General features: G+C 44.4%; 1 protein-coding gene across 16 annotated transcripts in view; it reads left to right on the top strand.

Moving 5' to 3' along the window:
* Positions 1–13,254, top strand: part of MACF1 (microtubule actin crosslinking factor 1) — a 273,827-nt gene that overhangs the window by 113,019 nt on the left and 147,554 nt on the right. For all 16 annotated transcript variants that reach the window (XM_073665641.1, XM_073665631.1, XM_073665640.1 and 13 more), the window contains 12 exons: positions 45–151; positions 234–353; positions 434–529; positions 1,087–1,214; positions 1,294–1,387; positions 3,351–3,505; positions 4,303–4,570; positions 6,807–6,935; positions 7,137–7,214; positions 7,300–7,461; positions 7,748–7,852; positions 7,991–8,086. In XM_073665641.1, coding sequence (XP_073521742.1) covers positions 45–151; positions 234–353; positions 434–529; positions 1,087–1,214; positions 1,294–1,387; positions 3,351–3,505; positions 4,303–4,570; positions 6,807–6,935; positions 7,137–7,214; positions 7,300–7,461; positions 7,748–7,852; positions 7,991–8,086 — 1,538 coding nt within the window. The remainder of the gene's footprint in view (positions 1–44; positions 152–233; positions 354–433; positions 530–1,086; positions 1,215–1,293; positions 1,388–3,350; positions 3,506–4,302; positions 4,571–6,806; positions 6,936–7,136; positions 7,215–7,299; positions 7,462–7,747; positions 7,853–7,990; positions 8,087–13,254) is intronic.

The raw sequence follows: 13,254 nt of genomic DNA, 5'->3' as shown, positions 1-13,254 counted from the left end.
ATGGCCTCTGCTTGACACACTTTTATATACTTAACCAACCCCAGATGTGGATGTGGATTCTCCTGATGAAAAGTCTGTGATCACATATGTGTCTTCTATATATGATGCCTTCCCCAAAGTCCCAGAAGGAGGAGAAGGGATCAGTGCCACTGTAAGTGTTGCTCATGTTGGTCCCTGCAATGTTTGTGGGTATATACCCAATGGCTCACATCTTGTCTGGGTTCTTCGTACAGGAAGTAGACCCCTGTTGGCTGGAGTACCAGGAGAGAGTAATGTCACTTACGCAATGGATCCGTCAGCATGTACTTCTGATGTCTGACAAATCATTTCCCCAGAATCCTGTGGAGTTAAAGGTACAGTAATATTCTGCAGAAAATAGAGCACTTGTTATAATTCTTAGTGGACACATTTTTATCTGTGGTTTTATTTCTAGGCACTTTATAATCAGTATGTACATGTGAAAGAAACTGAAATTCCAACAAAAGAACAGGAAAAGGCGCAGATCCAAAAATTATATCAGATGTTACAGGTACAATTTGGTTAATTTGTACGCTTGTACCAGTATGGAAGATTTTCATCTTCTCTTACATGTTTCTTCTTTTTTAACTTCTGATGACCTTAGATCAATAACTTCCCTTCTGTGTTTTATTTTTTCACAAAAGCCTCAGTTTTTTTTTCCATTTTCTAGTGTGCAGCTTGTTGTCCATGTTGGCCCACAGTGGCCAACAAGCTAGGTAAGGAACATGCAGCGCTTGCAGGCTCTATGCTTTTGAGCCTGCCTGCGCTGCTGTGAAGCTAGCCGGATCACTGGATCTGAGAAGCTTTAGTCCACCTGCACTTTTCCCGTGCTGCATACACAAAGCTGCTTTTGCTAGCAGCATGGGAGAGTGCTCAGTTCGGACCAGAGGTGCGACCGTGCCACTGGCCTGTGCTGTCAATCTTCAGGAGCACACAGCTTCTGGCAACCAGGAAGCTGGGAGGTAGGGGACTGATATACTCCTGAAGATACGACATGGAAAAAAACCCTTTAATGTTCAAATAATTTTGCATTATTTGATATTTTCTTATTCTGCCTTTTCTCTTAAGTCCTGGATTGAGTTTGGTCGTATCAAACTTCCCACATCCTTTCATCCTAACGATGTGGAGGAACAGTGGGGGAAGCTTATACTATCCATGATAGAGAGAGAGAAGGTTCTCCGGCCAGCTGTGGAGAGGTATGTGCATCTATGCTCTTTCCAGACGTTTTTCCTTCTGATCATGGCGTTACATTCCCTTCTTTTTCTTGCTTAATAGGCTTGAACTGCTGTTACAAATTGCAAACAGGATTCAGAATGGCTGTTTGAGCTGTGAAGAGAAGCTGACACTAGCGAGAAATACACTACAGTCTGTAAGTGAGGGTAGACTCTACAAGCTACACTAACTGTACACTGTGGCACTGTTAGTGTGTGTATGTATATATATGTGTGTGTATATACAGTACAGACCAAAAGTTTGGACACACCTCATTTAAAGATTTTTCTGTATTTTCATGACTATGAAAATTGTACATTCACACTGAAGGCATCAAAACTATGAATTAACACATGTGGAATTATATACTTAACAAAAAAGTGTGAAACAACTGAAAATATGTCTTATATTCTAGGTTCTTCAAAGTAGCCACCTTTTGCTTTGATGACTGATTTGCACACTCTTGGCATTCTCTTGATGAGCTTCAAGAGGTAGTCACCGGAAATGGTTTTCACTTCACAGGTGTGCCCTGTCAGGTTTAAGAAGTGGGATTTCTTGTCTTATAAATGGGGTTGGGACCATCAGTTGTGTTGTGCAGAAGTCTGGTGGATACACAGCTGATAGTCCTACTGATAGACTGTTATAATTTGTATTATGGCAAGAAAAAAGCAGCTAAGTAAAGAAAAACGAGTGGCCATCATTACTTTAAGAAATGAAGGTCAGTCAGTCTGAAAAATTGGGAAAACCTTGAATGTGTCCCCAAGTGCAGTTGCAAAAACCCATCAAGCGCTACAAAGAAACTGGCTCACATGAGGACCGCCCCAGAAAAGGAAGACCAAGAGTCACCTCTGCTTCTGAGGATAAGTTTATCCGAGTCACCAGCCTCCGAAATCGCAGGTTAACAGCAGCTCAGATTAGAGACCAGGTCAATGCCGCACAGAGTTCTAGCAGCAGACACATCTCTACAACAACTGTTAAGAGGAGACTTTGTGCAGCAGGCTTTCATGGTAAAATAGCTGCTAGGAAACCACTGCTAAGGACAGGCAACAAGCAGAAGAGACAAGTTTGGGCTAAAGAACACAAGGAATGGATATTAGACCAGTGGAAATCTGTGCTTTTGTCTGATGAGTCCAAATTTGAGATCTTTGGTTCCAACCACCGTGTCTTTGTGCGACGCAGAAAAGGTGAACGGATGGACTCTATATGCCTGGTTCCCACCGTGAAGCATGGAGGAGGAGGTGTGATGGTGTGGGGGTGCTTTGCTGGTGACACTGTTGGGGATTTATTCAAAATTGAAGGCATACTGAACCAGCATGGCTACCACAGCATCTTGCAGTGGCATGCTATTCCATCCGGTTTGCGTTTAGTTGGACCATCATTTATTTTTCAACAGGACAATGACCCCAAACATACCTCCAGGCTGTGTAAGGGCTATTTGACCAAGAAGCAGAGTGATGGGGTGCTACGCCATATGACCTGGCCTCCACAGTCACCAGACCTGAACCCAATCGAGATGGTTTGGGGTGAGCTGGACCGCAGAGTGAAGGCAAAAGGGCCAACAAGTGCTAAGTATCTCTGGGAACTCCTTCAAGATTGTTGGAAGACCATTTCCGGTGACTACCTCTTGAAGCTCATCAAGAGAATGCCAAGAGTGTGCAAAGCAGTCATCAAAGCAAAAGGTGGCTACTTTGAAGAACCTAGAATATAAGACATATTTTCAGTTGTTTCACACTTTTTTGTTAAGTATATAATTCCACATGTGTTAATTCATAGTTTTGATGCCTTCAGTGTGAATGTACAATTTTCATTTCATAGTAATGAAAATACAGAAAAATCTTTAAATGAGAAGATGTGTCCAAATTTTTGGTCTGTACTGTGTGTGTATATATATAATGGGCTTTTGTAAAATGTTAATGGGGAATAGGATTAATCATGAGAAATTTATGTTTTCATTTATCAGATTTTGATGTCTGGTTTATGTGTTGTGCAAACTAATGCATAGTACGCAGCTACAAGAACAGCATATATTCCATTTCCTTACATAACAGTCACTGAAAACAAGCTTTTTTTCTGCAACAATCATTGACAAATTTTCGTCGACTTTTCTGTGTGTCTATTAGGATGCCTCTAATGTAGAATGTGGGCAAAGCACTCAACAAGAAATCGAAGTGTTGCAATTCCTTCAGGAAAGTGAAAGTGTTCTCCGTCAACTTCAGGCAGACGTTCAGATTCTGCGAGATGAAAAGTATTTCCAGGTGGATGAGCTTGCCTTCAGGTATAGTTGAGCTTTTAAATGTGTATGTATATATATGTTTGTGTGTGTGTGTATATATAAAATGCTAGGTAAGAGGAGAGATTGGATTGTACCCATCCCATTGACTTTATTTTTCCAGACCTGACCTGGTAGAGATCCCTAAAGTGGAAATCCAGAGTAACCGGGAAAATCTAGAACAGACATTTGAGATAGCGGAGAGTCTGGGGGTAACCAGGTTATAAGATGCTGAAACAAATGCAACATCTCATCAATTAGTATTATATAGAAGCATAGGTAAATTTGTGAATGAGGGCAATGTAATATCTGCATGTAGATGATTGTGTATACACACACACACACACACACACACACACACACACACACACACACACACACACACACACACACACACTTACATACATATTCACACACACAATGTGTGTGTGTTTAGATGTATACATATATGTGTGTGTGTATATATGCACCCACGCATGTATACATACATAATCATCTACATGCAGATATTACATTGCCCTCATTCAGAAATTGACCTATGCTTCTATATAATACTAACTGATGAGATGTTGCCTTTGTTTGTACACTGTGAAACAAGTGTATTGTGCCAACTACTGCTCATATAGAAAGGTGGGGGCCCACCGGAGGATTCACCTATTCCCCTGCGGGCAAGTCCAAGCCTGAATATGTCTATATGAATGTACATAATAAAGATGGAGCATGTTAATATAGGAATCTGACAGTTTATTACATGTATGCGGTGCAGTTATGATGTATGCTCTTTTTTTCATTTAACTTTTTAGAGTTCTACGGATTCAGGATGAGCTTCTAACGCTGAGACTGGAATATTCCAACCTGTACAGAAAAGGGAACTACATAGGCGCAGGCCTGCAAACCTCGTTGTCTCTTAACACATCTCCCCAACAAGGTTTTCACACATCAGCTACTTCTTCCACAACTTGGTTTCGGAAACCAATGAGTCGGGCAGAGCTGCTTGCTTTATCCTCATCAGAAGATGAAGGTAGCCTCAGATTTGTTTATGAGCTCCTTGCCTGGGTGGAAGAAATGCAGGTACTCATCATACAAACACTCATTCAAGTGAATGACGCTATATCATATAGGTATATGATTTATGTTTATTTAGCATCGCTTGATTAAAACGGTTGTCCACTACTTTTTGACCTGCAGACATGTGTCTTCACTGCTCCATACTAGCCTTTTTCTAATATAATTTCATTACCTGCTCTGCCACTATGCATGCATTGCCATCCAGTAACATGACCCTTTTGTTTTATTTTCTTCCTTTCTCTTTTGTCTCATCCGATATTCCTTTTTTCCGGGCTTTAGACAGAACGTGAGAGAAAGATTAGTCACAGAAGGGGTTGAGCAAATGCTGCATGCTGCATTGCCCGCTCCTGAGACAAGGGAGCTGCTGGTCACTTTCCACACCCAGAAGAGGGGCATATCAGACAAAACCTAAAAGGAAGAGGATGCAAACAGATGTTCACGTGGCGCTCGCATGGAAACGGTGAAAGAATATTAGAAAAAAGCCAGTTTGGGGCAGTTAAGACATGAGTTCTAGTCCAAAAGTAGTGGACAACCCATTTAATATTGCCAACCTGGTGTGATCTTGGTGTTCTACTCCGTTGCTAGAATATAACACCCTGGTTACTTTCATAGAGAGCTTTATTTGTATCCTTTCCATCCAGGGCAATCTGAATGGGCAACTCTATGAAGAATATAAGGAGATTTCTTAATATTGTATTTGATGTGTCAATATGTGGTGGTAAAATTATGTGTTACTAACTTGGCATGTTGGGCACTTTGCCCTAGACCGACATATATATGTGTCAATATTTTACACCAAAAAATGATGCACGTCTTTCCTCTCTTTGCTGTATTTTATATTTCCTCTTCGCCGCACACATTTTTAACGATAAACAGTTGGGGCACGTGTTAAATTCTCGAAGACACATAATAAAGTTTGTGCACATGGAAGCAATTTGAAGTTGTTCTATTTGGATAGCAGACATAATTATTGTCTGCAGATTTGGTGATTTCTGTGAGGCTGTGAATATGGTATCATATTATTATATGAACTCTAGACATCTTAAACTCTATTTTTTAGGTGGTATTGTGAATCTCAGACACTGCTTGGCTTAGACCTTAGTCCATAAACAGGCATTTTTAATGCCTGTTTTCCAAAGTGTAACCCTTTAACATACAGTTACATACAGCTGTCAAGTGCTGGGTGGCATTTTTACAATCTCAGTATCTACTTTCAGAGAATGAATGGTTATTTTTTTTTTTTTTAATGTCCGTTTGATTTGTGTTCGATCTTACTGTAAGAATCCAAAAAGCTGATCTTGTTGCAAGAATCCAACTTTTCTTTCCTAAGCCAATAGATGAGGCCCAATGTATAAAGTATTAGTAAGTTGCAGCGCGATATGCAGCCATGCTCTGCTGTTCCCCATTGAAGCGCAATTCCACTTTTAACAGGGTTATAAAAAGATTAAAGGGCCACTAAACCCAAGCAGGAAGCTTACATAATAAAATGCCTCTGGAATTTTTCAGTGCGAGAGGTATGTGGGTAGGTGTTTTTCTGGGCTTTCCTCTTATAGCGAAGTGTTTCCATAGTTTATATTGGCTACTTACATGATATTATAGGTTGCTGCTTTAGGTGTAGTGTTTCTCTTAGGGGCTCCATATACAATAGATAGATATCTGTCGGCTGAACAATCATTCAGACAGTGGCTATCTCTCCTGACTCCTCCATACACAGCGGCTTCTTTGCTGACCTTCTTGACACCAAGCCAGCCTCCAAAAGCATGTGTCTCACTGCAGATTCACCAACATCTACCTGCTGCCATTCCAGAGAAAGCTCCACACTGGTGTTGTACTGGTCCCATAGCTGAATCCTCTTTAAGATACAGTCCTGGCAACGGCTGGACTTTCTTGGGGTCCCTGATTCCTTCTTCACATCACTTGAATTTCTCTCTTTGAAGTTCTGAATGATCCGATAAATGGTTGATTTATACATTTCATCTGATCAATGTTCAGAACAATCTAGAATTAATGCAAATTGGCACTATAAAAACTGAAGCATCAAACTTTGTGTAAATCCAAATTTGTGTCTCTCTTGACTATTGGCCACGACTGTATGGGGGCCTTTAGTCTAATTGAAAAATGAAACAAAGAATTTACCGTGTTACTCAATTATTGTAAAGGTTTTAATTTTGGAATACAAAATGAATATAGAAAAGCAAAAGTTTCAAAGTATTGTGTAAGACTCTTTTTTTCCCTTTAGTTAAAACTGGAACGTGCAGAATGGGGCAGTGATCTTCCAAGTGTGGAGAGCCAGCTAGAAAACCAACGCCAAGTACACACCAGCGTGGAGGAGTTGTCCTCCAGTTTGCGAGAAGCAAGGAGTTATGAGGTGGGTGTGTAGAAATGTGTTCCTAGCCCACACATCTATGTAATAACTGGGAGGCAGGTCATTATTAATGCTTTTTTATGTATAGTGTTATCTTTGTAATCACCAAAGTTTCCACCCACATGTTCTTGTAAAAAAATACACAGTATATTTTTTGGCCGTGTTATATAAAGTTATGAAAATGTGAATCTTGTTTCATTTCAGGTTAAAATGTCTCCTAATTTCCGCAGCAGCTACAGAGAGACTTTAAACAAGCTTGAAGTACAGTACTGCAAACTAAGGGTAAGGAGATTTATGGCATAAAATTATGAATGTATAATTTTTTACTGCTTCTAAAGTGACATAATTTTACTGCGGTTCTCTGTAGGAAACCTCAAGCTCCCGTTTACGTCACTTAGAGAGCCTCCATAGTTTTGTGTCTCGAGCTACAGCACAGATCATCTGGTTAAACGAGAAGGAAGAGGATGAGCTGGCTTATGACTGGAGTGATGGAAATTCCAACATGGAGATGAAGAAGGATTACTTTTCTGTAAGTATCGCATACTTAAAGGGGTTTTTACGGTCAGACACAGCCATTACACAGTACACAGCAGGGGCATATTTATAAGATTATCTCCGCACAGGGACATTATATTTAACCAAATCCAAATGTGGAACTTATTATTCCAAGATCTATTGACTAAAATGAACTTTTGTTCATGGGAAAGCTCCTTTAATGTAAAATGAATGCTTTTGAGCTGGGTTGTAGTTTTTTTGATATGCACATCATATCATCATTATCACTACTTAATCAGATGCATGTTCTACCTCTTCAGGAACTTACACTGGAGCTGGAGCAGAAGCACGACGTCATTCAGTCTTTGCAAGAAACTGCTGAACTGTTGTCATTGGAAAATCATCCAGCAAAACAAACTGTAGAGGTACGTAAGAAGTCATATTGACTTTACCTGTATAAAGTAGAGCTACATGGATAAATGTACTGTGCATAGCCCATAAGAAAGCCATTCTGCAGATGGTCTAACTGTCTTTTTCCTTGTGTGTAATTGTTTTTAATTTAGGCATACAGTGCTGCGGTTGTCTCCCAGTGGCAGTGGGTACAGCAGTTATGTCTTTGTGTAGAGCAGCATTTAAAGGAAAATTCTGCTTATTTTCAGGTACGTTAATTGTCATTTGTATGAAAAGGACATTTTTGTTTCTTTTTGTTCCTATCTACAAAGGTGGATGTAAAAACAAGCACTTTTGCAAATTACTGCATAAAAAAGTCAGTTGTTTTTTTTTTTTTTTTTTTATAATACAGCTCGTTTCCTAGGAAACTGACCACTAATGCTGTCTTGCTTACCTCGATTCCAGAGAGGTGTAACTTAATCTACTGGTTGCTGCAAGTTTGATTAAAAACAGGATTTTTGGTTACTCACCGTAAAATCTGTTTCTCGGAGCCTTCATTGGGGGACACCGGAAACCATGGTGTATGCTGCTGCCACTAGGAGGCTGACTCTAATGCACAAAAAAATTAGCTCCTCCCCAGCAGTGTACACCCCACCGACTGGCGTTATGTTAATCAGTTTGTGTACAAGCAGTAGGAGAAGCAACATTTAAAGAGAACTATACAATCCAAACTGTAACTATATAACAAATAGTTAGTAAAAGCTGTCAGACATGGAAGGGTGCTGTGTCCCCCAATGAAGGCTCCAAGAAATAGATTTTACGGTAACCAAAAAATCCTGTTTTCTCTATCGCTTTATTGAGGGGACAGAGGAAACCATGGGATGTCCCAAAGCAGTCCCTGGGGAGGGAAACAGCAGAAAACTCCATTCAGATCGGAGAACTAACCACTGCCGCCTGCAAGATTCTCCTACCTAGGCTGGCATCTGCCGAAGCGTAGGTATATGGACCCTGAAAAACTTGGCGAACGTGTGAATGGAAGACCAGGTCGGCGCTTTGCAGAGCTGTAGGGCGGATGCCTTATGACGAATGACCCTGGAGGCGCCCACCGCTCAGGTAGAGTGGGCCTTAATCCCAAAAGGAGGTGTACTGTTCTTAGTCCAGTACGCCTCCAAGATTGCCGTCCGTATCCAGCGAGCAATCGTAGCCTTGGAAGCCCCCACAGGGATAACGTAGATAGTTCTGGCAAGGTAAACTCGAACTTCCCTGACTAGGTCCAACCTATTCAGGGAGCGTTCCAGAGGGTGAGTTGGATTTGGACAAAAAGAAGGGAGGACGATGTCCTCATTGAGATGAAAGGTGGAAATCCCCTTGGGAAGGAAAGAATACACTGGTTACAAAACCATGTTGTCCTGGTGGGGAACAAGGAAAGGAGAGCGACAAGAAAGAACGGCCAGCTCCGAAACGCGCTTGATGGAAGTGATGGCCACCAGGAAAACCACCTTCCAAGAAAGAAAAGACACAGATACTTCTCTTAGTGGTTCAAACGGGGAACTCCTAACGGTCTCCAGAACTAGGTTGAGGTCCCAGGGACCTCACTGGTGTTTGGTATGGAGAAACTGCATGGGCCACACCCTGAAGAAAGGTTCTTACTTGAGAGTGAGAAGCCAAATTCTTCTGGGAAAGAATTGATAGCGCTTAAACTTGGCCCTTCAGAGAAATGAGAGCAAGCCCTGTGTCCAGTCCTGCCTGAAGAAAAGCCAAAATTGAAGGAAGGGAGAAAGTCATAGGCGCAGTGTGATAATAGACTCGCGACGAGGACGGCTTCAGAGTCCAGCTTCCGAGTCCGCATCATCGTCTGAATTACTCATCCTGAAAATCCAGACGCTCTTAGGACCGCGGTTTCAACAGGCACGCCGTCAAATCAAGCGACCAAGAATTCCATGGAAGATGGGGCCCTGGGAAAGCAGATCTGGTCTATTTGGAAGCTTCCAGGGAGCGTCTGCGAGTAAATTGACGACCTCTGCATACCAGGACCTCCTGGGCCAATCCAGTGCTATCAAAATGACAGGCACCCCTTCTGCTTTGATTTTCTTCAATAGCCTGGGAAGACGCAGGACCAGATAAGGGAGGACGAATTGCGACCACAGTATCGCCATCGCATCGACTCCCACTGTGAGAGGATCGTGGGACCTGGAGACTAACTGCGGAACCTTTCTGTTCAGCTGGGACATCATGAGATCTACATCTGGAGTGCCCCACCTCAGTCAAATCTGAAAGACATCCTGATGGTAGGGACCATTCTCCCGCCGCGAGCCTCGTGCAACTGAGAAAGTCAGCGGCCCAATTCTCTACACCGGGGATGTGCACCATGGATATTGCCGGAACCTTGTTCTCTGCCCAGAGAAAAATCTTTGAGACTTTGGCGAACGCCAAAGGACTATGGGTCCCTTCCTGGTGGTTGACATATGCACAACCGTGGCATTGTCTGTATGAACTTGGATCAGCAGGCCCCTGAGAAGATTTTGCCAGTGGAAAAGGGACAGAAGAATGGCTCTGATCTCTAGGATGTTGATCGGCAGGGAGGACTCCTCTGGCAGTCAACGTTCCTGAACTGTCAGGATGAGGAAAACAGGTCCCCAACCGAGGAGACTGGCGCCCTTCGTCACAACTTGCTAGGGAATGGGAAGAAAAGACCAACCCTGAAGAATGAGCAGGGATGACAGCCGCAGTTTAGGGATGTCCTGACTCGAGGCGAGATCTGAATTGGCCGGTCCAGACAGAAATCCGATCCGTTCCACTGGGATAGAATGGCTTGCTGAAGCGGTCTGGTGCGGAATTGCATGAATGGAATTTCCTCCGCTGCCGCTACCATCCTTCTGAAGACCACCATGGCCGAACAGAGAGATGGAGGCTGAGAGGCCTGAAGAGAGCGAACCCCCCGCTGGAGGGCTGCTCTCTTGTCCTTGGGGAGAAAGACCATTGCCTGAAGAGTGTTGAACAGCATTCCTAAGAGTATCAGACAGTATTTTTCCCTGTTGACTATCCTGCCGAGCCGAGACAGGGTATCAAGGGTGATGGACAGACTGTCCTGGGCAAGGGAAAAGGACGGAGACTTGATGAGGATATCGTCGAGTTATGGGATGACCACTAGGTCAGTGATCCGTAGGAGGGCCACTACCTCTGCCATTATCTTTGTGAAGACTCTGGGGGGCGGTGGAGAGCCCGAACGGCAGGGCGACGAACGGAAAGTGGTCCTGTCAAACCGCAAAGCGCAGGAAACTGATGCCCTGGTCAGATGGGGACGTGAAGATTGGCATCTTTCGAGCACAGGAACTCTCGCAACTACATGGAAGCTATAACTGAACGAAGGGATTCCATTCTGAAACGGTGAAGACAAACCCTTCTGTTCAGTAATTTAGATCCAAGATGGGTCGAACCGACCCGTCCTTCTTTGGAACTATAAAGAGGTTCAGTAAAAACCTGTGAAACGTTCCTGGGGTGGGACAGGAACGATGATGCCTGATCTGAGGAGAGAGGCAATGGCTGCGAAAAAAACCCGGAACCAGAGAGGGATCTCTTGGGGGACAGGATTGAAAGAAACGATCTCGGGGCCTCGAAATGAAATCTATTTTGTATCCTGAAGATACAACCTCTCTGACCCAGGCATCCTCGACAGAGGCGAGCCAAGCGTCCCTGAAATACAGGAGACGACCGCCCAGTCTGGGAGAATTCCTGAGCGGTGAGGAAGCATCATGCAGAGAAGAACCTGCCAGGTCGATTCCTGGAGGATCTGCCTTGCGCATTGCGGTGCCGCCAGGAGGGAGACTATTTGAAGGAAACCCTTTTCCTTTCCTGATGTGCTTGAAGCCTTTCCTGATGGGAGGAATCTTCCGCAGCCAAGAAGCGCCGAAAGGGCCGCATTAGTGGATAACCTGGAAACTGGAGGATCCACAGATCAGGACAAGACCAGTTATCTGTAAGATCAGAGGCGAAGGGATACATGATACTGAGTCGCTTTAACCTCCTCAAATTCCTTATGAGGAGCAAAAACCCTAGGATTTGGTCTAGTGTGCCTGAAGCACACTGCCTGTTCTGCGGGTTCCGTAATGTATCTTTGATGTTAAAGGTCTGATTCACCGCCACAATGAGGCTCTGAACCATGTCTCTCATATTAGAGTCCGGGTCTGAGCCGGCCTCGGAGGTTATGTCCGAGTCCGATTCAGCAGGTGAATCAGAGGAGGACGACTGGGGGGGGGGGGGGAACTGTCCGCCAGGAGGGGCCGTGGGGGACAAACAACATGAGGAAGACCCTGGAGTGACACAGCCTGGTCCTTTTACGGCCATTGTTGGCTGATGGATCCTGAGACCTGCCGACAGAGGAGGAGGGAAGAATAGGCAATCGGTCCAGCACGGATACGAGGGACAGGGACACCTTAATGAGACCCACAACAGATTGTGACAGAGAAGTCACCCACGCTGGGATAGGGGGTGCCACTCTCTCCCGAAGCGGTGGAAGACTCCTGGGTAATAAGAACAGCGGGGTTACTGCAGTCCTGACAGGGGAGAAGACTGACCTGAAGGGAGTCTGCATTTACAATAGGAGCAATCAAAGTGTTTGACAAGAGTAGTAGAGGCGCTCTCCTTTAGAATTACACATGACAGAAGGAGAGAGACTCACTAACTAATGCCAGAGGTTAGGGGACAGAAAGTTCGCTGAGGAGAGTGTCAGTCTGCAGAGCAGAGCTTACCCACAGGAGAATGAGGTCTTGAAAATAGGAAGGTTGGGTTCCTGAAGACTGGTCCTCAGAAAGCATGGAGGAGAAGAGGGCACAGGACGATTTCTGTTCCCAGGAACATGGACTCCTGATGAGAGGGATTCTGGGTGCTGGAAAATGGTGGCCGCAGAGGACGAGGGGAACCCAGGGCTGTGAGAAGGGCGCGCAGTTCCGGCGCCTCAAAAGGAGGGCAGGGGTCTTGGCTGCAACGGGTGGGAGAGAAGCCCGCGCGATGATGCCGAGGAGGGTCGGAGCTAAGCGCTGCTGGCCTAAGCCGGACTGAAGCCGGGGCCTAAATTTGTGAGAGCTGGCGAGGGAGAGGGGGGCGGCTCAGAGGCCTAGAGGGATGCGGTAAAAAGAGGCACTCATCACAGACGCACAGACATGCATTCCGATGGCCCTAGATGCTATAGATCTGTGCGTAGGTATTCCAAGCCTATACTACCCCTCATATTATGACCAGTTCTTCATAATCTTCTTCATCTTCTTCTTTCACCTCCCTCATTCTCTGGAGTGAGACCTGAAAGAAAGGGAAGAGGGTACCTTTCCATACCTGAAGATCTAAAAGGACCATCGGACATCCAGGAATCGGCAGATAGTGGGGATGTCCAATCCTCCTGAAACCATCAGGCTCTGGTAGAGGGGGGGCCAGGACCGATCAT

Source organism: Phyllobates terribilis, unplaced genomic scaffold, assembly GCF_046119375.1.
Source record: "Phyllobates terribilis strain yellow unplaced genomic scaffold, ASM4611937v1 Scaffold_2__4_contigs__length_985480577, whole genome shotgun sequence".
Classification (NCBI taxonomy): Eukaryota; Metazoa; Chordata; class Amphibia; order Anura; family Dendrobatidae; genus Phyllobates; species Phyllobates terribilis.
The sequence above is the reverse complement of the archived record's forward strand: the minus strand, read 5'-3'. Positions and strand labels throughout refer to the sequence as shown.